The sequence below is a fragment of the Triturus cristatus genome, chromosome 10 (assembly GCF_964204655.1).
Source record: "Triturus cristatus chromosome 10, aTriCri1.1, whole genome shotgun sequence".
Lineage (NCBI taxonomy): Eukaryota > Metazoa > Chordata > Amphibia > Caudata > Salamandridae > Triturus > Triturus cristatus.
In genome coordinates this window covers 817,325,666-817,351,971 of record NC_140593.1, presented here as the reverse complement: position 1 = coordinate 817,351,971, position 26,306 = coordinate 817,325,666, and the positions used below count along the sequence as shown (strand labels likewise).

At 46.1% G+C, this 26,306-nt stretch overlaps 1 protein-coding gene and 1 long non-coding RNA gene across 3 annotated transcripts in view; one reads left to right on the top strand and one right to left on the bottom strand.

The window, feature by feature from the left end:
• LOC146790061 (uncharacterized) overlaps window positions 1-14,499 on the top strand; it is a 127,735-nt gene extending 113,236 nt beyond the window's left edge. Inside the window, exon 3 of the long non-coding RNA XR_014969520.1 lies at window positions 14,400-14,499. This is a non-coding gene — a long non-coding RNA (uncharacterized LOC146790061). The remainder of the gene's footprint in view (window positions 1-14,399) is intronic.
• CDIP1 (cell death inducing p53 target 1) overlaps window positions 10,441-26,306 on the bottom strand; it is a 227,848-nt gene continuing 211,982 nt past the window's right edge. For both annotated transcript variants that reach the window (XM_085628407.1, XM_085628408.1), the window contains one exon: window positions 10,441-19,594. In XM_085628407.1, coding sequence (XP_085484533.1) covers window positions 19,483-19,594 — 112 coding nt within the window. In that variant the 3' untranslated portion in view covers window positions 10,441-19,482. The remainder of the gene's footprint in view (window positions 19,595-26,306) is intronic.

The window sequence follows — 26,306 nt, the reverse complement described above, 5'->3', positions numbered from 1 at the left end:
CTGATATTGACTGTAATATGCTGACAGATTACTTGGCTTCCTTGATGTCTGCACTACAATCTTGTCGTTCACAGGTAGCTGCAGCCTTTCCCGACAACACTGAGGTGAAACCCCATGACGTAGTTCCGGGTGATCTCGTATTTGTGAGAAATTTCGACCGAAAGACTCAGCTGGAGCCCAGGTGGAAGACACCCAAGTTGGTTCTGCTCACTACAAGGACAGCCGTGAAGATCGAGGGCCGCAAGGGCTGGGTTCATTCAAGTCATATCAAGAAATTTCATGGACTATCCTCGGATATAGACATTGTGCCCTGCACTCCCTCACAGACTGATTCAAAACTTCCTTTTGTTGAACAGAGCAACTCTGAACACTATAAACTGAAGCTTAGGCCCAACCAGTCGAGCAATTTGATTGTTTAAGTCCTCTCCAAGGTGAAGCGGTTGAATTGTCTCTGACATGTATCCCTTGGACCTGAGTAGAGAAAGCACCCGGAAAATGTTGAAACGACAGGCGTATTGTAAATCACTGCGTAGCCACTGCATAGTGACATTGTTAATCTTGTTTTTCTTGAGTCTTTTAATAATTACTGCAAGTATAGTGTTGCACATATATTACCCTATTGCCAGAAACGTTTACAATGTTACTGCTGAACATTCTTTTAGTGACTTACCTCCGCATGAATTGTCTTATAGACTTGCGCTGCGCAATAACACTTCCATTAGTATGTTACATCATTCCCATCAGACTAGTAATGCAACTAATTGTTGGGTGTGTGGTCGGCTCCCTCCCTATCAGAATTATGAAGGAGTCCTGCCATTCTTTCCACACCCATTTACACATAATGGCTCCTGTGGAGCATGGTTTAGTTTAATCAATTCCATAGACTCAGACACAGCAGTTTACCAAGATCATTGGGTATGGGGAAACCTGAACCTAGTTTTACTCAAGGTCTGCTACCCTGACAAGGAGGGTCGCCCCAAAAGAACAGGAACTGATCTAGAAAATGAAGTATATGGATTAGGTAATTTCACACCTAATCTCATGATTCTAAATGTCGTATCCGAAGTTGAACTAGTTTTACCAACCATGTCAGTATTCCCAGCAAAAGGTGAATTGTGTGTAAGAAAGGTTGGTTCCATACATATGGGCCATAGTAAATGCACTACTACAGTAGAATTCAGTGATCAAGGCAAATCTTCATTTAGAGCTTATCGCCACTCCTACTTTATATGTGGTCAGACTGCATATATGCGTCTACCTCTAGATTGGGATGGTACCTGCTACATTGCATTCCTTTTGCCACCTGTTTTCCTAGCTCCTCCTGATTATTATAGAAATATTCATTTAGTACACAACAGAGAGCGGAGAGATCTCCCAATTGTCGATTACACTGAAACAGCATGGGAAAAATACACAGATTTCAATAAAGGCATCTTTCCCTATATAGGTACTGTCACTAATAGTAAGCTGATACGTAGATTAACTAGAACCCTTGAAGCAGTAGTGAATGAAACTATTTCCGCCCTAGGCAATTTAACAGAAGAGCAGTCTGCTATGCGGATTGTTGTGCTTCAAAATCGTCTTGTCCTTGACGTCATCCTGGCTGATAGGGGCGGAGCTTGTAGGGTCATCGGATCAAGCTGCTGCGTATTCATACCAGAAAATTCGCCATCAGTATATAAAGCCATAACTCGCCTTCATAAGATTGTAAACCAGATACACCAGAACCCAGGCACTTGGACTTGGTCCAGTTGGTTTTGGAGTGTGATATCAGCCTGGGGATGGAGAGTTCTATCCTTCCTAGGTATTGGCCTTCTCATACTATTCAGTTGCTGTCTATGTCTACAATGTGGACCAGCGATCTGTGGTCTGTGTGCCACATCGTGTATTCCACCACCAAGATCTCATTCGTCACGGAAGAAGAAAGAAGAACAAATGATGTTATATGAACAGATCAATGGATTAATGAAGATTGATATCTCTTAACGGGCAAGTAGGGGACAAGGAGGGAATGTGGAAATATGGATTTTTCTGGTCAGTTATGTCCCCTATCTTGGACCCCAACGGTTCTATGTGCATGTTACAAGTACATGTATGTTTCCTCCAGTTCCAGTTATGAAGACGCAAATACATGTGCGTCCACCGTCAACATGTCCTCTGTCAGATCCGCCATGAATAGGCCGGATATTCCATTCCTAAATATGAAAGGCCACCGGCTTTATATGGTTCACTTATGCCATTTTACAGTCCAGGCAAGTAGGCCCTGATTCTGTCATCAAACTCTTCTTGCCTTCTGCCTCTGAAAGCTCCAGTCTGAGCCTGCATCTGTGACCATGAACTTTGTCTCATTCTCTGCGCGGCTCACGAAGCCTGACATCAGCCTATTCTCTGCCAAGAACTGTATTTCACCTTCGAGTTATCTGCTCCCCCCTCAGCCGATGCATTCCTGTCCAGTAGTTTAAGTAAACATTCTTCCAGCTACCGAGCAAAAGGCCCGGCTTCTCTGTCTTTATACAAGTAATTCATAGCCCTGTTACTATGGAAGATTCCTGCCTCCGCATTTAGTGTAGACACTTAGACGCTTGTACACGCACGCACGCACAGTCAGTATAGAATAGATTCTGTCCGAGAGTCCTTCTTTTGTGGATAACATAGTTCTTTAAACATAGGATGTTAGATATGATTTGGGATTAGGTTGACTTGACCCCCCAGACTTTTCGTCTCCACATGTAGAGCTAAATGTCAAGTCCCCTTCACCCCCTAGTTGCACGTCAGTCACACGTCATGCTGCTGCGCGCGCATCTATGCCAAGTATTATCTTATAGATCCACCTATATGTGACATCATAACCAATTATGTTCCTTTTTACTCCTTATTACACCCATTTTTGGTTACGCAGATAAATCGTCATTTTCCTTATCAATTGTTACGCCTACTGGATTCGCTTCATTGTAATGTATGTACTATAAAAGTCATTTCTTGTCAATAATGTATGTACTTCACTTCCTGAACCTCCGTGGTGATGGAACTTGGAGCAACCGATTATAATCGATCACTGGAATAAAGCCCATTCCGAACCTCTAATACCACGGATTCTGCCTCTCATTTTACTGAGCTGTTTTATTATGTTTCTGTATCAAATTAAGTCCAGGTAAAGGAATTTTATTTACCACACACAGATGACACCCAACTCATCCTCTCCCTATCCAACGAACCCAACGCAACTAAACACAACTTTCAAGAAGGCATGGAAGCTGTCGCCAAATGGATGAAAAGCAGCTGCCTACAACTCAACACTGTCAAAACAGAAGTACTTCTCATGGGCCAACACCCCGATGCCTGGAACGAAACCTGGTGGCCCCCCGCCCTCGGAAGCCCACCCACACCTACGGACCACTCACGCAACATTGGAATCATCCTGGACTCCGAGCTCAAAATGGACCGCCAGATCAACTCCGTCGCGTCCTCCTGCTTTCACACCCTCCGCCTCCTACGTAAGACCTTCAAATGGATCCCCTTCAAGCACAGAAAGACCATCACTCACACCCTCGTCACCAGCAGACTTGACTACGGCAACGCACTCTATGCCGGAATAACAAAAAACCACAAGCTACAAAACATCCAGAACACTGCCGCAAGATTGATCCTCGACCTGTCAAGACACTGCCATATCTCCCAGCACCTGCGCACACTCCACTGGCTCTCCATTGACGCTAGAATCACCTTCAAGATTCTCACCCATGCACACAAAGCCCTCCACAACACCGGACCGGCATACCTGAACAGCCAACTCAAATTCCACGCACCACAAAGGACCCTACGATCAGCCCAGCTCTCCTACGCTATGGTCCCCGCTCGTGAAAGACCAGATTGGGAGGCCACTCCTTCTCCTTCCTCGCAGCCAAAGCCTGGAACGCCCTACCGCTCCACCTCAGACAACATCACTCCCTATCTTCCCAAGAAACCTCAAAACTTGGCTCTTCGACAGACCCCCTCCTTGATGGACTGTAACCTGCACCTCCCCTCCTCCCAGCATTGCGGATGAGTAGTCGCGCTAAACAAACACATGATTGACTGATTGATTGACAGATGCAAGGGTCCTTCAGACCGTACAAGGGTTTAGACTAGAATCTTACGGGACTCCTACCCAATTCCACAGCCCCAGACCTCTGGTCTTCCCACAGGAACAAAAGACCTGGATAAACCTGGAGATAGCAAGCCTTTTGGAGAAAGGGGCTATCGTTCCCACGACGGTGCACTCTAATGGGTTCATCAGCAACCTCTTTCTGGTGGAGAAGAGGGACAACGTCCGGTTTACAACCTAAAGGAATTCAATGGGTGGCTGCCCTACTGACATTTCAGAATGGAGGGCATTCACCTCCTCAGAGCTCTCCTTCTGCAGTCGGATTAGATGGTCTGTCTGGACCCAAGAAGACACCCATCTGGCCGTGCCCATCTTTCCACCTCACAGGCGCTTCTTACAATTCCAGTGGAAATCGCAGGTGTTCGAGTTCACCGCCTTTCCTTTCGGGCTCTCGTCAACTCATTGGTGTTTAACTAAACTGATGAGGCTGGTCTGATCATCTACCTCAACGATATCCGCCTCATGAATCAGTCCCTAGGAATGTTCCATTCAGTTTCAAATGGCCATAGATCTTCTAGAGTCGCTGGGCTTCATAATAAACAGAGAAGTCTGCTCTGGATCCTTCCCAATCCCTTCAATTCCTGGGGTTCCTCATTAACTCTGTAGAGGCAACCCTCAGTCTTCCCCCTCAGAAGTTAACCAAGATCAGACATGAGCCCCAGAGAACTCTAGCCAAACCCCAAGGCTCCTTACAACAGCTGGCATGCATAGTGGGGCTTCTCTCATCCTCAATTCAGGCGATCTTCCCATGCCCCTCCACTATTGGGCGTTGCAACGCATGAAAATAATGCCTCTCCAGAAGGAGCTTTCATATTGATTTGGCTCTCTTCGGAGGTGAGGGAGGCGATACAGTGGTGGATCGCTCACATGGAGGCATAGAATGGCCAATCGATATTCGGCTCTCAACCCAATCTTGTGATATAATCAGACAGTAGTGGCTCGGGTGGAGCGCATTTTCCAGCGGAGGAAAATAGTCTAACGCAGAGTAGGCCCTTCATATCAACTGCCTGGAGTTGATGGTGGGCTTATTTGCCCTCTGCTGCTGAACAAAGGACAAAGTTCAATGTTTAGTCCTCTTTAAGATGGACAACATAGCGGCAGTCCGGTATGTCAATCACCTTGGAGGCACTCGAGCAAAAGCCCTGTAGGACCTCGCTCTGGCTCTATGGGAGTACTAGTTAACCAATCGCATTTCCCTGGCGGCGGAACACCTTCCAGGCCAGGCCAAACAGATAGCGGATTGGCACTCCCAACATTGGAGGGACGTCAGCCTGTGGAAGTTGCATCCCCCGATTTCACTTCAACTTCAAGAGCGTTTGTAGGCCCGTTCTCCATGGACCTCTTTGCGTCCCACCTAGATTCCCAATTGGACACTGTGAGAAGTTGGCCTGGTATATGCTGTCCACTAGTTATAGGGGACACCTTGCACCGGTCCAATTTCTCTTAAGGTGATAGGTTAAAAGACAACCTTTAAAGAAAGCTATCCTAGTGGTAGCTGTGGAGAGCAGCCTTCAGGCTAAGTCTTGAAGGAGTGTTAAGCTTATTGTTTTACCATGGATAACCTCTTGAATGACCAAATGAAAGAGTATTCCACACAGGTATATATTCAAAATATATGTATTTATTCTAAGAACAAATCCCACTAGTCTCTTGAGAGGCTGGAGGTAAAGATACAATTCAATAAAGCATTTATAATAACAATAAATAGCACTGGAATCACAGGGCCCCGGGGGGGACCAAACTATATATTAAAGTGGTATAAGAACCACGACAGTTCTGCAGACAGTGCCTAGGGCACTTAGGATCGCTGGCCCCTTACGAAACCACCCAAGGTAGTGAGGAAGGGGACCCACAGGAAGCGTGTGCAGTGTTTAAACTACAGTCTGGATCCCTGTTAAACCCTATGGGAAATGTCGCGGTTGGAAAATGCAAGAATCTAGACACTTCTAGCAGGAGTTCAAGTTCAGGAGTTTAAAGTTAAGCTCTTGAAGGGCCCACACCCTCGATAGTACCGAGGTACCACTGTTACCTGCCCCAGGGAAGCCGGGTGCATAGGTCGTTTTCAGTGTCGGGTCGATGTCTCGTTTTCTGTGGAAAAACGTTAAGAACTGCTGCTGGCACGAAGCGTTGTCGTGCAGATTGAAGATGTAGATTTTGAAGGAAAGGACCTGAAAGCAGAGGGGACAGAGTCTGGGTCACTAGCCAGTGACCAGGGGTCTCAGGAGAAAGAGCCCTTCAATGTCAGGTGCTTCCAGGTTGAAGACGGGTAGCTTGGATCAGCAGCCACGGGGTCCAGGAGGCTTCAAGGAAGGCCAGCTGCTGGAGGGCGACTGTCCCACGAAGGATGAAGGCCGCTGCGGTGTTAGTGTCCGGATTGGATCCACTAAGCCTTGGCAACCGCAACCCACGCAAGGATCAAGAAACCGCTACGGTGCAGACCCACGAGGTCTGAGCGAGGTCTCCAGCGAGGAGACTGTAGAGCAGGCCTGGAGCAACCAGGGGAGCCCTTGAAAGTAAAGTTTGACCTCCGCCAGGGCCCACCAGTCGAGAGACAAGGGACCGCGGGAGGCAGCAATTTGGAGTGCGTAAAGATGTGCCCATGGGTCGCCGGAGCGGGCTGTGACGTCGTCCTTTGGCACAGGTGATGCTGAGAGGTTGGCTCAATGATGGGCCAAAGCACAACTTCCCCACTCGTCGGGTTTGTGTGCTGGACAAGAGGTGGCCGGTGTCCTGGGGTATTGGGTATCTCGGCACCCACGGGGTCCACTGTCCTAAGCTTTGCTGTGCACACTCACTGGCCTCTGGGATGCTTGGGAACCCACCTCAGGGTAGGCAGGAGTCTTCGATGTCCGTAGGAGCAGCGGAGTTCCAACCGGGTCACTTGCAGTGTTTCAGGTGCCTGCCAAGCAGGGGGGTAACTCCTTTACCCCAAGGGAGATTTCTTCCATCAGCTGAGCGGCAGCTCGTCGAAGTTTCAAGTCTTTGAAGCAGAGTTCTCGTCCAAGATTAATCTGAGGCTCTGGGGACCCTGCACCCACCTTTATCCAGGGATTAGGGGAGTGTCTAAGTCAGAGCCCACCAATGGGAGTTCAGGTGGGAAAGGGTGGCTACACCCTCTCCCCTTTGTGTGTTTCCCGCCGGGGCAGGGGACAGGATGGCCCTGAACAGGTCTGAGCCGGTGTATGCAGAAGTAGGCACTGGAGAAGTCTACGTGCAAGTTTGAAAGACATCCTAAGGTGCACCCACCCAGTTCCAATCCACATAGTCTGTCTTGGGAGGTGAGGACACCTCCCTGCAACAGGATCCCTATTGTCCAGCTGCCGTGGCTGGAGTTCTGCCCAGCAACAGGCAGCCAGAATCGTGTGGGTGGCGGGTAGCATCCATTTTGTACTACGTGTGCTCTTTTAAATTGGTGTCTAAAATCAACCGCTTTTACTATATCACCCTACTAGCAGGGTGGAATCATGCCCTCTCTCCAATGACTGGATTGGGAGTATGATTCCAAGATGTTTGACACCAAACACAAAATGGTTCTGTGCAGCCATTCTCAAATTAGCATGCTATCGCGATTGATTATAATGCGCTTAAGAGTATATGGTATGGCTGCACTACAAACAACCTCGCATTAGTTTTTACGAAAGTTGCAGAGGGGTCCTACTCGGGTAGGGGCTCCCCCTCACACATATATCAGCACCCTGCCTTGTAGGATTAGCAAGGCCTGCCTTAGGGGTGACTTATGAGGATACATGTGTTGTATTTAAGTGGGATACAGGATACCTATATCCCTGTAAGGGGTGCAAGCACCACCTTACCCAGACTACAGTAGTGGTCTGGTGGTGTCAGTTTGTATGGCTCTCCCAGGGGTGGCACAATGAGTGCTTCAGCCCCTGGTAGGCCTTCGAGGGACCCATGCCCTGGGTACCTAGGGTACCATCTACAAGGGGCTCATAGGGTGTCCTCAGTATCCAATTGGTATGTACCTAGAGTACTCACATCAGTTTAGAGAGGAAGCAGATAGGCTGGGGTCCTGGATAGCAGGGCCACAGCCTGGCTAGTGTCATAAAACAGTCAGAACATCAGCCAAAAGTTGGGGGCAACTATGCAGTCGATGCCAATCTCCTACAGACAGGTATGGCAGCTGGAGACCGGATCCCCAGGCCGTAGCCACGGACGCTTTCCTTCAGATCTGGAGCATGGAACGGCCTACGTGTTCCCTTCGTTCACGATGATCATGCTCAAGTGCGCAGTCAGGGGGCGGACCGGATTGTGATCACCCCAATCTGGAGGTCGCAAGACTAGTTTCCAGTGATGATGGAACTTTCCTGGGATTTTCCAATCACTCTACCCCTAGGTCTGGATTTCCTGAGGGACCCTCAGGGCGACCCTCATCCCATGGTTTTTGAGGGTTCCCTACGTCTTAGTGCGTGGAGCACTGCTGAGAACAATGGAAAGTCCCGGGAATTTCAGCAGAGGCTGCCTCGTTACTTGCCAAAGCCTGGGCAGTTAGCACCACCAGAAGGTATTGATCAGCCTGGTCTAGGTGGTTGTGCTGGTGTGTCCAACACAAGGTGGATCCCGTGGGGACAGAAATCATCCAGATTGTGAATTTTCTGGCGAACCTGGCTATTCAGGGCTTGGCCTACCGGTCCATTAACACTTTCAGATTAGCAATCTCGGCAGGACATTTGCCCGTGGACGGGCATACGGTGGAAGAACATCCTCTAGTGTGCAAGCTCCTAAGGGGTATCAGATTAACTCTTCTCCCCAAACCCTGATACTCTGTTTTAACGGATGTGAATAAGGTTTGTAGCTCCATTAAGTCCTGGCCTTCTAATAGGTATCTGTCTAGAAAGCAGTTATCAGCGAAGCTGGCAATGTTGATATGTCTCATTTCGTGTCACATAGTCTCAGATGTTCCAGCTTTGGACATTACAGGTAGTCTTCACCTCAGAAGGGTAGACCTTTCATATTGCTTGCAGAACAAAATGTAATTCCAGAATAGCGTCTTACCCAAGGTTTCCAGGAGTGCCGAAATTATGTGTGGTTCATGCCCTTAAAATGTATGACATGGTCACGGAGGAGTTCCATCATCATGGGGAAAGACAGTTGTTGATTGATTTTGACTAAACCTCACAGACTGGTTTCCTCCCCTACGATTGTCAGATAGATCAGCTGGGTAATGCAAGGAGCAGGCATTAACACAACAAACTTTGGGGCACATTCAGTGAGAGGCGCTATGGCCTCCAAAGCTTTCTCTCTGGGAGCGAGACTGGAAGACATCCTCAATACTGCTGTTTGGTCATCTGACTCCACTTTTAAAAAGTTCTATTTTAAACTGGTGTCATCTCTGGCAAACGTAGTAGTAAACCAGCTTTAAACTAGCTCAATCCTAGCCTCCGAGTCCTGCTATAGAATGAAAAATGTCCTAGCTGCCGTAACGGAAAGATTCAATTTTATTAAGGACATGGAGGCCAGGATTAGCCCACCCGATACGGTCATATACCGACACCCACCCTGACATAGGGATGTGGATTCTTGGTTGTAAGAGAAACAATGATGGTTGAGTGTGACATTTGGGATTGTTCAATAGTTTGGACTGTTTAATGCTTTGACTCGAGATCAGATGTCTTATCCTCTGATGATAAAATTTGTTCTATGCATGTTGCAATTGGATTGCATATGTGAGACGGGTAAGTTTACACCTTATTTATACCTCTACTCCAGGATTGGAGCCCAATAAACAGGAGTAGACTACGTGCGGAAAGACTGTGTTTGCAGGAAGTAAGAGGGAGATAGTGTCTGCAGGGACCGTAATGCTCAGTTAGGCACTCCGATTGGATGGACTGTTTTCTGTTAATATCCCCAATATGTCATGGGAAATGTAGTTTATTAAAAAATGTTGCTTTGAAAAAGCTGTTGGTAATAAAAAGCGAAGGAAAAGTCTAATCCTCGCCTCCATATCCTTAATAGAATTGAAACTTTCCGTTACGACAGCTAGGAAATTTTTCAATCCTAACGCACATTAGAGCACCTACAACGAACAGACACAATCAAATGATGGTACTTCCAGGTCTGTACAAGTGTGCAAATTGAGAATGGCAAATGATGTCCTAATAAAAGTAGCAAGCACTACACAAGTGACAGTAAAATACTTTAGTTACTGATATTTCAAAAGTATGGCAGCTTGAATGAAAAATGTGAAGTTTAACCACCAAGCATCTGAAGGTTTGGGTTTAGTGCTTTATATAGGTCACATATGCCCTCATAGTCATGAAAAAACAACAGTATGGCGGGTATGTTTGGGTTTTTGAGTTTTTTTTAACTTATTGAGAGACAAACTAGTAAACAGAAGAAATCTCACAGTTGCAGGGCGCCATGCTCTGTTAAGATAGACATCAGGAATATAAGGTGCATATCTATGCATTTTATTAAATACAAAAACTACACTACTGTTTAACAAATGCCATACAAGCTGGCATCTGTGTTGTATTCCTTGATATCATTCAGTTACAACACAGTTTCGAAAATTATCAGACAAGTGCTAAATTAGGGTGGGCTAATCACCAAATAATGAGCTCAGCCTGGCTCACCATGAGTTGCAGCATTGGATGTGGCATAGCAAATATGGCTGTAAAGTAGGACCGATCTCACAAAGACTGCTTGAACAGTAGGGCGATCGCATTGTTTTTAACCAAGTTTCAATAACAGGAGTATCGTCAGAGCATTTCCCACCCAAATCATTTCCACTCACAGATAAAACACAATATGCGATGATTCTCAGCAGTTACAAAGCCCGAATCTGCATACCTGACAAAGAACTTTAAATCACATTAAGCATTAGAAGAACATTTGGCAGCCATGTTGAATTGAACTGTGCTTTCATATAGGCCTGTTGAATTTATTTTCACTGCAAGTATTACAATATGCAGAGACATTTCTCCCGTTTCCTGACTGCAAGAGAAGACTTGAAGAAATTGAGTGTTTTGTCACTCATTGTTATCAAATTATCATGAGAAGTGAAGCTGCAACATGGCATCCTACTTAACTTGCAAGGTGGGAAATCTTTTCATTAACATCATAGCCCCTATTATGTTTAGGGCACACTGCCCTGGTCTGTGCTGAGGCACACCTTTACCTGTGTGCACCGGGCGCAGACCAGTTCTGTGCATCCTAATACAGTAAATACGCTGCCCCGGGCAAACACAAAAACTCTCCTGCAATGGGAACAGTGCATTATTGAAGGGCAGAACGCTGTTTAAAGCAGCCAGTCAATTTTTCACAGTGAAGGTGGCAACACAGCCTCCTTTTATAAGGGATGGGGCAGAGATACCCTTGGGACTCCTTTCCCCTCCCTAACAAGGGGCACCCTCCGAGGGACACACTGACTGTGCACCACCTCCTCGTAGTGCACAATCAGTGTGGCTCCCGATAGCTCCTTTGCCTCTGTGCCCACATGTATAATGTGGCACCAATGCAGAGGCAAAATCTTCCTTCATTTGAATGAGGCCACACCCCGCCCTTTGCAAAGAGGTAACGCCTATAGGATTTCACAGGAATTACACATGCACGGTGCGATCTATATTACAGAAAGCATCCACAGCCCCTTTTGTAATATCAATGTGCCAGCAGGCATAGAAATCAGGTGCACATGCCCTTTGAGCCACTGGGGCACTTAGTGTAATAAAGCCCCACGTGTTCAAGGTTAATATGGTCTCTGGATCTGAACTTCAATTTTTTCACAGGTGCAATGTTGCAGTGTTTGTAAGAAGGGTATCATCTCCATCCACTCTGTTCAGGCATGCTACTCTGATGCGTAGGAATCTTTCAGAGATTTGTACGAAGTTCTAGAAAGCTTAAAGTGTTGGCAAGTTTCATTAGCACATTTGCATTCTTGCATATTCCTAAGGTTTTCATCCCCTTTGGGAAGGCATGAGAGCCAACGAAAACTGTCCCATAGCTCCTACTAGGGAATTATGAAGAGAGGCAGGATCAGCACACCGTACCCAGATTTATGGGAGAGACCACTAAAAAAGAGAAATGGACAAAAAAATTGTCATTGACCTAATGTGATACTGGTATAAAGAAGCAAGCTGTTCCAGAATAAATTTCCAGTGAGAACAGACATTCTTCCATGACTGGTGTGTTGTAACTCCACATGTTAAGATATCTCAATAGATAACAGCGAAGGAAAATTATCATATCACATCACTATATACCATAGGGCTGGAGTAATACCACAGTTACTATTTGTAAAAGAATCATTGGATGTCTTAGATGCAGGACAGCGCGCCAGAATGTTCACAGAAATAGAAAAACATAGTTGAAAGGTATGTCAGGGCAGTATTGGAATAGGGGCTCAGAAGAAACTACTTGCTCATCCTCCAAGCAAGGTTGACAGCCACAAGAAAAATAATATCTTCCATTTGACTATGTAACTACTTTTCGATCAATAGTGGTCATAAGTTTGAAAACTGTAGTGGCTTTGGCTTCCTTGATGAGGGGGAAACAAACGAAGAAGCCTACTCAAGATGATTCTTATGGACACCATTTTTCAAGGAAAGTCATCCCTTGTTGGAAATACAATGGGCTCAATGGCTGCCAAATAAAGGATGAGATATGGCTAGGTGACAAAGAAAGATTGAAAGGCTATGATCATAGTAAGGATGTAGAGTCTTTAAGCTCAACGAGCCACTCGTTTCTATATTGTCTCGCTAGACGGTGGTTCCAGGTCGGAAGGAGGATGTCCAGATTTCTCTGAATATAGACACCCTGCATCATAAATTACCATAGGCTAATGCGTCAAGAATCAAGCCAGGTGACTGCTGCTAAAATAGCCCCCTATAAAACAGCAATTGTGGTAGAGACACTGCTTCCAAATCCATCAGAGAAGTAGGTATAATTTGGCCACAAACAAGCTTCAATGAATTTCTGGCATTGTGGGAACATCATGAATTTCACAATAACCCTGGAGAGAAGATGGAATTGGAAAAGTGTATGTAAACAGCCCCTGCAAGACATCGTGGTAATTACCCATTCCATAAGCAAATATATTGTCTGGAGGATGGCAAGTGGATTGACTGCACCAGTCTTCTAGAGCAAAGTGCTATAGCCTTTAAATTCCTGGCCAGAACGGTTGACAGAGACGTGATGTTGAAGGGATTGCAAACTCATTTCTACTTTAGGGAGGCATACCAGATGTGAGAATCTGTCTGCTTGCTTGTTGAAATAAAGCACTGCGGGCAGTGGTGTTGTCAGTCAGAAACAATTCCCTATGAGCAAATGCAGAAAGACTGTGGGCCAGATGCACAACCATTTCATTTAGCTCCTCGCAATTGCGACACATTGCAAGTCGCAAATTGCGAGGCCTAAATGAAATGTACAACAGTGTGTTAAACACTGTTTGCGATTCCCAATTGGGTCGCAAATTGCGCGGCTCATTAATATAAATGAGCCTCTCGCAATTGGTGAGCCCATTGGGGATGCCAGCACTCCCAGGTATGGTGGCCTGCTGGGCTCAGCAGACCACCATGTCTGGGACTGCTTTGAAATAAAGCAGTTTTTTCCCCAAATGCAGCCCTTTGTCCTTAAAAGGGCCACTGCCTGCCCTTAAAAAATAATTTTGCATGCATTTGCAAAGGGGAAGGGGTCCAAAATTGAGACTCTCTAAATATGCTATGTACATGGCCCAACAGGCTTTTGCATGTGCAAACGGGTTTGCAAACCATTTTGCGCATGCAAAAACGGGTTGTGCATCTTAAGTCCTTAAGGTTAAAAATGCTTTTCAATTACAGAAAGCTAATGCGCAAGATGCTTTTGTCTGGAAACAAAATGGCTTCAATACTGGGAGACCCAAGAATGACATCCCACTAAAGTTCACGAGGTCATTAGTGAACATCCATAAAGGCCACTCTTGGGTACAATGAAGCGATAAACAGAACTATTTCTGTACAGTCACTAAAACATTTACAAATCTGGCAACAGGATTTACATGCCCGGGTTGGAAGTGTGCCTTACTTAAAGTTAACATGAAATTCTGCCCTGCTGTCTAAGGAAAGAGTAGAAAAATAATCCAGCAGTGATGATCACATTCTGTGATTAGAGAGTTAGAGAGACCAAAAATAGCTTTAGAATTTGCTTGCAAAGTTGCTTTGAAGCATTTTGTTACAACTTTTCCGCTAATGCATGCAAGAATTTCACTTCTTTATCCTAGGAAGCATCAAGTGACTTTGGATTCTTGTCTCTGTTCATTTCTTAGATTCTTGGCTTTTCTCTCCCAACATGTCCTTGACAAAAACAAGACGTGACTTCTGTGCCATCAAGGTAGCCGGAACAAAAAGAGTCACACTGTACAACAGAAACACAGGAGGAGGCCTGGTGAGAAGGAATCAGAGTACTTCAATAACAACGAATGGTAAAGACTACATTCTGGGGTCTTGAGGAAGTAAACGTGATCCTATGATTGCCTGACAGGGAGTCAAAGATCCTAAAACCTTCACCTATAACGAAAGGTAGCCAGGCCTGGAGCTATGGGAATGTGCACAAGCTGTCAAAAGTCTAGGCCATTAAGATTGAGAAAAGGATTCTTAGTCCTGTCCACTGGCTGCTGGATCTCAGAATGAGCAGAGTACACAAGAACAAAGGAATTTCCTGAGCATCTTATTGTGCTTAAAGAGATTGCTGTGCCTCAAGCCTCTCATATAGGGAAAAAAGCTTGAGACAAAAAAATCATGTTGTAGTGTGGCATGACTGGAATCTACTTCTATAAAGTTGGTACACTGTGATCCAACACATCTGCTTTTATACTGTTGGTAGAGCATGACACGATGTAAGTTAGGATCCAATTCCATATTGTTGAGGTGCAGGAGCTTGGTACGCATTTTTTAGCATTTGTGAAGTAATATCTGAAGGGATTTACTTCCCCATTAGAGCTGTAGATTAGAGAGACATTTTGTCTACAGTCGTTTAAGTGGGGCACACAATAAGGGGCATTTACTGCTCTATCTTTTGTGTGTGCTGCAAAATGAATGAAGCGTGCCTTTCCCTATTAACTTGGTTTTACTTTGATACCCATGCCATCTCCACAACTAGGACCACAATGACCTGTTACCAGAAACAATGCAAACTTACATCTGAAGTATATACGGGTCTGCTTAAGTGACACCCAAGAGAAAATGATTAACAGAAGTCAGTATGATGATGATAGCACACGTGAAAGAATACTAAAATGCATGCACTGAAGCCCCATTTGATTATTGGTATTTGAGTACACAAAATTGACAGCCTACATGATTTACTGTGTCAAAGGATTAACAGCATATTAAGGGATTTAAGTCCATCCCCAAGACTGAGTCAACTTTAGCAAGCACACAAAAGGGGTTGGGCCACCCCAAACCAGTCTTTGATACACACGACATATCATGCAACTTGGGTTTGGTGATAATGCACTTTGGACCTTCATGCCAGGGTGCATTTCCAGGATTTTAAATCTTGCTACAGCCAAGATCTGCAGGCATGCAGGGAGCACATTCTGGGCCTTTTTTTTTTATAAGTATGTCTCTTGGATGCAAAGGCCAAAGTGCATATTTCAGATCCTCAGATATGCTTCCAGAATCATCATTCCCCAATTTTGAATCTACAGACCTGCAAGTAATGTATGCTGGATGCTCATTCCTGGATACTTTACATGTATGCTATATAATGCCATCTCCAAATTCAAAGATTCCTGGTTAGTTAGCATTTATTTTAAATGGTAGTCCTAAATTTACTTTAAGTATCCCAAAGGATTACCTGAGGTTGTCTACATAACTGGGTATAAATCTTGGAGAATGTCTAACCATACAAAAGGTAAATCTATTGTTGGGTACATCCTCTTCTAGCTTCAGGCACATAGCACATGATTTATCAAAGGATTGTATTTATTCTGAGTCTATGGGGAAATATGTTGACACATAATGGTCATAGTCTTTAAATTAGATCTAAAAATAAACCTATACACCAGGAATGGACAAGTTGTACACGTTCTCATTTTCTGAAATTCAAAGGGACAGATGAATCCCCACTTTCTCCAAAGTTGAAATTATCTGGCAGGACTAAGGTTCAGATTAGCATGACCAAAGGCAACAAAGCAAGACTTTATAAATTCCCTGAATGCATTAATTGGAGGGAGTATATACATGTTGACATGCAACCGCCAACCCCATCATGCTATTGTTGTTCTTTGTATTGAGCAATGCCTTGTCTGAGAGACACAACAAAGGAGCAGCGCAGATGAAGGACCGCAAACACCAGAGGTTGCACTTTCTTGCTCCATGAGTTTAGCTTCACAAATGTTACTAACTATATGCACATACAGATGACTCTACCGAAATATAAGCCGCTGGTGGTTGTGTAGCAAGATTTGTGAAAAAATATATCCAATGAGCTCCGGTAATAAAAATGACAATGAATTGCTGGTTTCACAATATTATATGTGGCGGAAATCATTCTTTGTGAGCTGAAGCAGCTGATGAAAAAAGAATGATAGACAAGGAGATTGGCTGGGCTGGATGAGAAGTCTGTAGGGGTGTCCATAAAATTGAATTGGACCCTCCTTTTTGCTGTTTCTGTGAGGTGTCAGGCATATTGAATGTACTGGCTGCGTTGTCTTTTTTGCTATTATTACCATTTGTTTGACACACTTCCAATGATACAAAAAGAAAACAAAATATTTTCAAATTGCACATGTTTGGATATTCCTGGTGCTTTCGCTGACAATTGGATTAGCTTGTTAGTGCTTTTCCATGTTCTTTATTTGGACTTGTGTATACTTAGGGAGGATCATCCTAGGTTTTAGTCCCCTTTCTTGTCTAGTCTTTCTCTGAGAAGTAGTAGTTTAGGACTGTTGCAAATGAGATCACAAGATAGGACAGACATGACACAAGTGCATAAGAATGGATTTGGTGGATGAAATGAGAAAAGAAGTCGTATGCAAACTTGAAAGGAAGTGAAGGTAGATGAGCAGTGTTTTGTGTCATATGTGAGCTTATGCAACAGGGCTGATGGCTGTGATGAGCTGAGCTTAGTTGTTTGTTGTGCCACCTTACAGAACACAGCTGAAGAATGAGTCAGAACTATGGCCTGTTGTGCTATAACTAAAGCGCTAAGGCTCAGTGGCTGACATGAGCCGAGGTATGTTATGTTAGATTCTGGTAAAGGCTTTCGGGTAAAGTGTGTACATCATTAGGGCATGATGCTCAGGGGTCACAGATGGAAATCTCACAGGATTGGGATGAAAGATGAGATATATGTAGGCATGTCTCCCAAGAGCCTGTAGTGAAAGGCTGAGGGTCAACACTAACTTTGAAATGTCTAAATGTGAGTTTGCAGACAGAATTTGAAGCTCTAAGATAAGCTATCCCAAACACTCAATCATAGGAAGCAGGACATTTGGCAAGTAACACATGAGATGGGAGGGCAGAGCTGGTTGATTGTGCTTGTTTGGACCGGTGCATTAATTAAATCAGCCGAACTATGTCAGTCATGTGAGACCATGGGAAATGGAAGAGATGAATCAGTGAAGGACAGCTACTTTTGTGCTTGTCAAGAAGGAGTGATAAACTAAACAAAAAGATTATACAAGATGCTATTTCACATGAATTTCTTTAAGCTTACTGCAGACCTATTATATGTGATGTCACACACACAAGCTAAAGGCTCAGTTTCAGCCATGTGATGAAAGCTTGGACGGAAGTTTCCAAGGACAGATTTAAGTTTGTCACACAAGTTTATCGGAACATTCTGATGAATATAAGGTGCTCAGTTCTGTCATTACTTACTTTACTACAGTTTGCTTGGTTGAGTTGTATTCAGCATAAGCAGATGACTAAGAATTTCAACTGTGTAATGCAATGGAAGGGTTCATGAACAGATTCAATCCTGCAACATGCGCTCTCAGGAGAGAGCTAATAAATGAAATGAGCTTAGTGGCTTCACAAGCAACTGCACAGGAAAAGGCTGATAAATGAAATGGTATAATGTTACTCTTTGGGTGATATACGGGTGCTCATGCTTAAAGGCATCTGATGATTTGGCATGGACAGTACGTCAAGCAGGCTTAGACGGAACGTTTCATGGATTGACTCATTATTCCAGTAGCTGTCCTACTATGGCATACCAAGCAAGCTTACAAGGAAGGGCAGGTATTTGTCTATTTATGGGTTTGTCAGGCACCATACATGACATGACTAGGAAGGGCCAGTGAAGTAAATGAGCCTAGAAGCATTACACATGAGCTCACAATATGGATGGGCTGATCAACAGAAGATGTGTAGCATCACACTTGAGTGTGCCACACGGAAGGTGTGATGCGTAAAATTAGTTCTGGTACAGTGGGATCGATGAACAGAGGTACCATAGCTGTGGCTTACGTGAGCTTAGATAAAAAGTCTTATGCATAAATTGACTGTCTTCTGTGACATACAATTCACATAACATTGTATAAAGTGGATGTCAGGAGTCAACTTGCATTGCACAGGTTGATGACAAAGATATGGTGATCCACACCACACTGAGGAGAGGGTTTCATGGATGAGGTGAGCTCAGTTTTGAGGCTTGCATAATTGCAGAATGATGAATGAAACCAATGAAGCATATCACATGAGCTCTGTGATGTGAGGTTAGGCTCAGGCAGGTCACAGAAGACCATCAGGCGAGTTGATGAAATTGGTGGTCATCTCATGTAGCCAGACTCTAATTGTGCAACTGGACACTCTTCATCTTCTACTTTGGTTAAAACGAGAAGAAACAAGCTACTTCGGCCACTCATGGCAGGGTGTAGATGATAGTCTGTGCTTCAAGCCACCGTAGAGTAAAGTTCATCAAATTTAACATGCTGGAGGATACACCTTTTCAGGCAGGTGTCTTAAAGCAAGGATTGCATCTGCATAGGAAAATGTTGCAGGTACAGGTCACAGCATCTGTATAACATGTTAAATGTATAACTATCCTACATCCAGTGCAATACAGGAAAGCATTTCTTCCAAGAGGACCGCTTAGGAGGAACAGTGGTTCCTATTCATAGTCTCCAGAATCCAAGTTCACTAACATACTTTTAGAGTAATAGAGAAGGAAATGTTTAACCTCTAAATGTTCCTGAGGATGTTACGTCATATTTTACACCTTATCATATTTCCCCAGTAGCGTAGTTTGGAAATAAGGCATTCCCAGCTTCTTCAACATGGATAGCAACAGGGAGCGACTCAGCTGAATAGCAAGGCTGGACACTTCCGCTTGGCAAAACAGCATGAGAGCACTGAGCGGGGTGGACATCATTGCAGGCGATGATCAGAGCAGATGGGCCGTTAGCACATGCGCTTGTAGGTATAGATGTAGGCCTTGCAGTTGGGACAGGAGTGTGTCACATCTTTGAACTCATCAAATAAACAGGGAATCAGGCAGCACCCAAGATCACACCTTCAAGAAATAGAAGAAAGTCAATTTAGAGAGGCAACAAATTATAGCAGAGGAGCATGTTGTTCATCTAGATAAGTACAAGATTGCTAGTTTTTTAAATAAAATAGTGGAATTTGTGAAGAGCAAGCAAACCTTGCACAAAGAATAGGCACTATAGTGGAGCAAACAAAACAGGAAAACTTTTTTTTTTTTTGCAAGCAAGAAGGTTTTATGTGTCTCTGTATTAGTTTGAGGATTGTATGATCCATTCACTCAAAAATCAGACTATGGTCTATCACATTTGATTTTGTAACCTAGTTAGCAATATTACTACAATCAAGTTTGTGCTAAGAATGCAAAACAGTTTTGTTATTAATAGTATCAAGTTCCGTCTCTTGACCACTTGAAGCCAACAAAGTAAAACACTGAAAAGTGAAATTCCTACGACAAATCCAAAGGCAAAATGGAAACTCAAAAACTGCCATTACTTGAGCTTACCTACAGTGAGGAGGTGTGCAGCAGCCGGCAGCGTATAAATCAGCTTAAGCTTAATTCAATATATATCTCTCAACATCGGACGTGCTATGTGGTTTCAAAGCAGAAAAAGAAATAGAAAGATGGACGAGACAACAACTATCACAGATCAGGAAAGCATGTCCAGTATGACCTTTCCAACTGCTTCCCTGTCCTAGAATAACAAGGTACTTGGATTCTGAGTTTTCCTCCATGGGCATTTTCACAGGATTCTCCCACACTGAAAAAGGCTGCTTATGAACAAGATTATGAAATGCGGTTTTCTTTTTCAATTCAGTGGAGTAATTTTGTTTATTTCCAAAGAAATATTTATTGGAAATCAGATTTATTTAAAGTAAAAGAAAGGTGGTTCTGATCTTGTTTTTAAGTAAGTCAAATCTTTCTCTCTATATGTGTCTGAGTATGAAACATTTTCAAGGCATCCTAACGACCCTAAGATTAAATCAAACTTTAGAGGCAGGATTAACCATGTGAATATGCTTCACATCAAGAAAAATGGTACCCTGCTTTCAAGGGCCCAAGTTGCCCTGCTATTGCAGAGCGCCCATCTCTGGAGGTCGGCACGATGTTTATCTTGAGGCTACAGTAAAAGAGAAGACCATTTGCAAACTGCTGATGTTCACTTTCCTCGTTTTATGAGGAGTCCAGTGAATTGCTCATTAATTTATGGAGGATCCGGACTACAGTTTTTTAACAGTAGATTTTCCATCCCCATCATGGACATGTCACTGATATTGATAAATACGGAGTGTAATGGCAAGCTCACTCCCGACATTCCAACCTTAGATCATCCTATTAGAAACGAGAGACCAACAGATGGGAGACATCCGTTCCATCGTGGTCTTCACACCGCAATACGTTTACAACGTGGCCATTATCATGCAAGTCGTTACGACTTGCGCTGGATGGCGCTATACACTAAGGAATAGTATGATTTACTATTCCAACACCTTCCCTACTGTTACGTAGGCTGGAGTTGGAATAGTAAATCATACTATTCCTAAGTCCAGCGCCCTCCAGCGCAAGTTGTTGTAACGGCTTGCGTTGTAATGACTGCGTTGTAAACGTATCGCGGTGTGAAGACCACGATGTAACATCATACATTCCCAACAGATAGTTCTACCGAATTACTTTGTACCCATACAAATGCCACAGAAATATTTGGTCTATTTATCATCAATTTTAGAATAACAGTTTAACCAGGAATGTCTAACAAAAGTATGAACAAATATACAGGTAAGAGCTCTACAAATGTTAATTGATATGTTTACAAATAGGAAGTCTGGTAACTGATTTCCTTCTAGTACAGAGAGTTCAGGATCCTACTGGCAACTGTTTGCTGGCTCCTTCTGATAAGAGTGTATTAGGTAATCATTCCCCTATGGGTTTGAAATTGTTATGGCATTGCTATCTATATAACGAATGGAGCACATTTAATAAATAAACTGTATAATATGTTTAGTTTTGTCCACGTAGTATTTTAATTTCCTCTTCACACCCAGTATGGCAGTCGGCTGAGTGCGATGAATTTGGTAAGAACGTTGGCAGGGCCATAACTTTGGTACCAAGAAAATCTGAGATAAGTTTAAACTTTGATGAGTTCTTAAAAGTAGCTGGTTTTTGGTGTAAAGACAAGTATAACTCATTGAATCACAGTGTTTGGATTTCCTTAACTTTCCCTGCAGACGTTATAGCTAGCAGGACAGCCACCTTCCACATGTAATAGCTAGCAGGACAGCTACTTTTCCAAAAAACATTAAAGAGTTGTTTTATGCATTAGTACAAAAGGCAAGCCTATTAATTTAGCAACTGCAATGTTAAGCATGTTAGAATCAAAGGCGACCTTTGACCCTGTCACCAGGCAGGTCGCTCCCCCCAACCGCCACGCAGCCCCCTGTGTGATTGGACCCGCTGCCTACACCCGTGTCAGCCGCCTGCATACCGGCTGTGTGCGGTGTTGCCTATCACCTCCGTTTTGCCGTTTTTGCCTACTTGACTGTATTTTTACTTCTGTACCCCTGTTCTCTCACCCTTCCCAGTGCCCCCTTTTTCTTCTGTCATCCCCCCTCCCTCCGTGACCCTCGCCGCTTCTCCCGCCGTTTTTCTCCCGCCGCTGAGCCCCTGCGGCCCCGCCCCCTCACTCCCATTGGCCGCCCCGCTCCCACCTCCCAGCTGCTCCTCCCTCCCTCCCTCTGCCCCTCACATGGAGGCTGCGAAGCGGCCGTGCAGCGGACGCGCGCAGTGGGCGCGCCGCAGGCGCGCCAAAGGCGCGCCTAATGCAAACCCGTCTGCGCCCGTCCGTGCCTGGACCGCGCCCAGCGCCAGAACCCCGCAACGTCAGACTTCACTACGACGCAAGCCCCCTCCACGCACTCAACACCGAACGAAACCACCCCTGCTACCGGGCCACCCCAAAGCGCACCCAAGGGCCCTTCACCAGCATCCAACCCTCCAAACCACCAGCCAGAGAACCCAACCACCTCCGCTGCATCCTCCTCAACACCCGCTCTGCTCGCAAGCACGCCATTGAACTCTGGGATCTCCTAGACTCCACCGCCCCCGACGTCGCCTTCCTGACGGAGACCTGGCTGAACGCCACCTCAGCACCAGACATCGCGATAGCCATCCCACCGGGCTACAAGATCTCCCGCAGAGACCGCACCAACGGAGTGGGAGAAGGAATCGCCATCATCCACAAAGACTCCCATCAAAATCTCAACGAACACCGATGACACCCTCACCACCGCCGAGCACATGCACTTCCAGATCCACACCGACCCCAACACCACCCTCAGAGGAACACTCATCTACAGACCCCCCGAACCCCGCCCACAGTTCAGCGACACCATCGCCGACCTCTTCAGCACCCACGCACTCGCTTCCACGGACTACATCCTCCTCGGGGACGTGAACTTCCACCTCGAGAACAACGACGCCAACTCCGCCGCCCTGATCGACAACCTTGCCAACCTCGGACTCAAACAGCTCGTAACGACACCTACTCACGCCGCTGGACACACGCTCGACCCCATCTTCTCCGCAAGCCCACACGTCTCCTTCAACCACACCACCGAACCCCACTGGACCGACCACAGATGCGTCCACTTCACCTTCAGGAAACCCACCACACACCACCGCACCCAACAGCGCCGCGCCGCTGCTGGGGCAAAGTCACCGAGGACTGACTACCGCCCTCGCACTGAGACCACACACCGACCCAGACACCGCCGCGACCAACCTCACACAGTGGATCAACGACTGCGCCAACACCCTCGCCCCTCTGAAGACCCCCACAACCAACCACACCAACAAGAAAGCCGCCTGGTTCACCGAGGACCTCCGGATCTCCAAGCACACCTGTCGGAAGCTGGAGAAGAAATGGCTCCATGACTGAACACCAGACAACCACAAAGCCCTCAAGAGCGTCACCCGCAGACACCACCAACTCATCAGGACCGCCAAGAAGACTGCCTTCAAGGACCGCCTAGACAACAACGCACACAACACCAAAGAGCTCTTCAGCATCGTGAAAAAACTCTCCAACCCCAGCTCCAACACCAACGACATTCCGCCATCACAAGATCTGTGCGACTCCCTGGTCACCTTCTTCCACCGCAAGATCACCGACATCCACGACAGCTTTAACTCTGACCCCCCGGACCCACCACCGAGTACACCACCCCTGCGACTACCACCCGCACCAGTCGCCTGACCGACTGGTCCAACGTCAGCAACGAAGACGCCATCAAAACCATGAACTCCATCCACTCCGGATCCCCATCGACCCCTGCCCTCACCACATCTTTAACAAAGCCAGCACAACCATCGCGCCCCACCTCCGGAAAATAATCAACTGTTCCTTCAAGACAGCAATCTTCCCAGAAAGCTGGAAGCACGCCGAGATCAACGCCCTTCTGAAGAAGCCCAAGGCGGACCCCAAGGACCTCAAGAACTTCCGGCCCATCTCCCTGCTCCCATTCCCGGCAAAAGTGACTGAGAAGATCGTCAACAAACAGCTGACCCGCTACCTCGAAGACAACAACATCCTGGACCCTTCCCAATCCGGTTTTCGCAGCAACCACAGCACCGAGACCGCCCTCATCGCCGCCACTGACGACATCAGGACCCTGATGGACAAAGGAGAAACAGCCGCCCTCATCCTCCTGGACTTATCAGCAGCCTTTGACACGGTCTGCCACCGCACCCTATTAGCACGCCTCCACGATGCCGGTATCCAAGAGAAGGCCCTGGCCTGGACCACATCCTTCCTCTCCGGCAGAACCCAGAGTGTCCGCCTCCCACCAATTCCGCTCCAAAATAACCAAGATCATCTGCGGCGTCCCACAGGGATCCTCCCTCAGCCCGACGCTGTTCAATATCTACATGGAACCTCTCGCCCACGACAACATAACCTCAACATCATCTCCTACGCCGACGACACCTAGCTGATCATATCCCTCACCGAAGGCCCCCACACCGCCAAAGCCAACCTCCACAGAGGAATGAAGGCCGTAGCCGACTGGATGAAGTACAGCAAACTGAAGCTGAACTCAGACAAGACGGAGGTCTTCATTCTCGGAACCGCCCCATCAGCCTGGGACGACTCTTGGTGGCCCACATCGCTAGGCACAGCCCCGGAACCCACTGACCACGCACGCAACCTGGGGGTCATCCTCAACTCCACTCCCTCCATGACCAGGCAAATCAACGCCGTCTCCGCGTCCTGCTTCAACACCCTCCGCATGCTCCACAGGATCTTCAGATGGATTCCCCCTCGACACGAGAAAAACCGTCACCCAGGCCCTCATCACCAACAGACTCGACTACTGGAACGCCCTCTACTCAGGAACAACAAACGGGCTCCTGAGACGACTCCAACGAATCCAGAACGCCTCGGCCCGACTCATCCTCGACGTCCCCCGCTGCAGCCACATCACACCCCACCTGAGAGGCCTGCACTGGCTCCCCGTCAACAAAAGGATCACCTTCAAACTCCTCATCCACGCACACAAAGCACTACACAACACCGGACCCACCTACCTCAACAACCGACTCAGCTTCCACACCCCCACCCGAAGCCTCCGCTCAGCCAACCTCGCCCTCGCCACAGTCCCCCGCATCCAGAAAACCACCGCCGGCGGCAGATCCTTCTCCTACCTCACCGCCAAGACCTGGAACACTCTCCCCACCATCCTACGACAGACCCAGGACCTGCTGGCCTTCAGAAGACTCCTCAAGACCTGGCTCTTCGATCAGTAGCGCCCCCCCCCCCCTCCCCCCTCCCCAGCGCCTTGAGACCCTCTCGGGTATGTAGCGCGCTTTACAAATGCAATGATTGATTGATTGATAATAACCAGAGGGAATAGCATCCTAATTCTTTCCAAAACAAAAAACATACTTGCCAGGACAGTGAAAGAAGAGACTTAGGTGGGGCCTTAGGAGGGGCTTTTCAGCAGCTAGGTGCTGGTTCATAGACATACATACGTTGATTTTGTATCTTCGTGACTCTTTAACAGGTTTACTAATCTTTGAATGTACCAGAGGCACACACGCTTCCAATTAAAGCCATAATGTGATCTTGTGGATGATCCTTTCTCTTCTTTTAGGATGTCCATGTAGTCTGGCTACAGGACAAGGAACCCATAATGAAGGAATTCAAGAAGGGGTTAACCAAGTTCATGGTCAGTAAGCTGCTGAGCGACGGAAGGGGGGCCGCCTCCATTGCCCTAAGAGCACCAGATGTTCTTAGGGCATCAGGTGCTAAATCATTCGTAGACAACTCAATTCTGGGTCAGGGTTTCGTAAGTAGCAGAGTAGCTACCTCTAATGATTTCACTAATCCCATTTGTGTACATTTTAAGGAGTTGTTTTGTTTTTTATCAAGTTTGAAGCTAATAGGGTCAGGGACTATAACCCAATGAGCTACCTCCTTTATGGGAATTTTGATGCTAAATTATTGGCAAATTTAGAGAAGCTGGGGATAGACGGCATTGCAACTTTCGAGGGTCTTTCTGACAAAAGAGGGGAAGATCTGAGTTACCATTTAGCTGCAAGTGACCTAGTGGATATGGTTCATCATTTTCAGGGTGATGGCCCTACCTTACCCTCCTTCAGAGTGCGTGGATGGGCTTCCATTATAGATTATATATTGGTCACAAGAGACTCTTTCCTGTGGTTCTTACAGAGCTCAGTGATACAG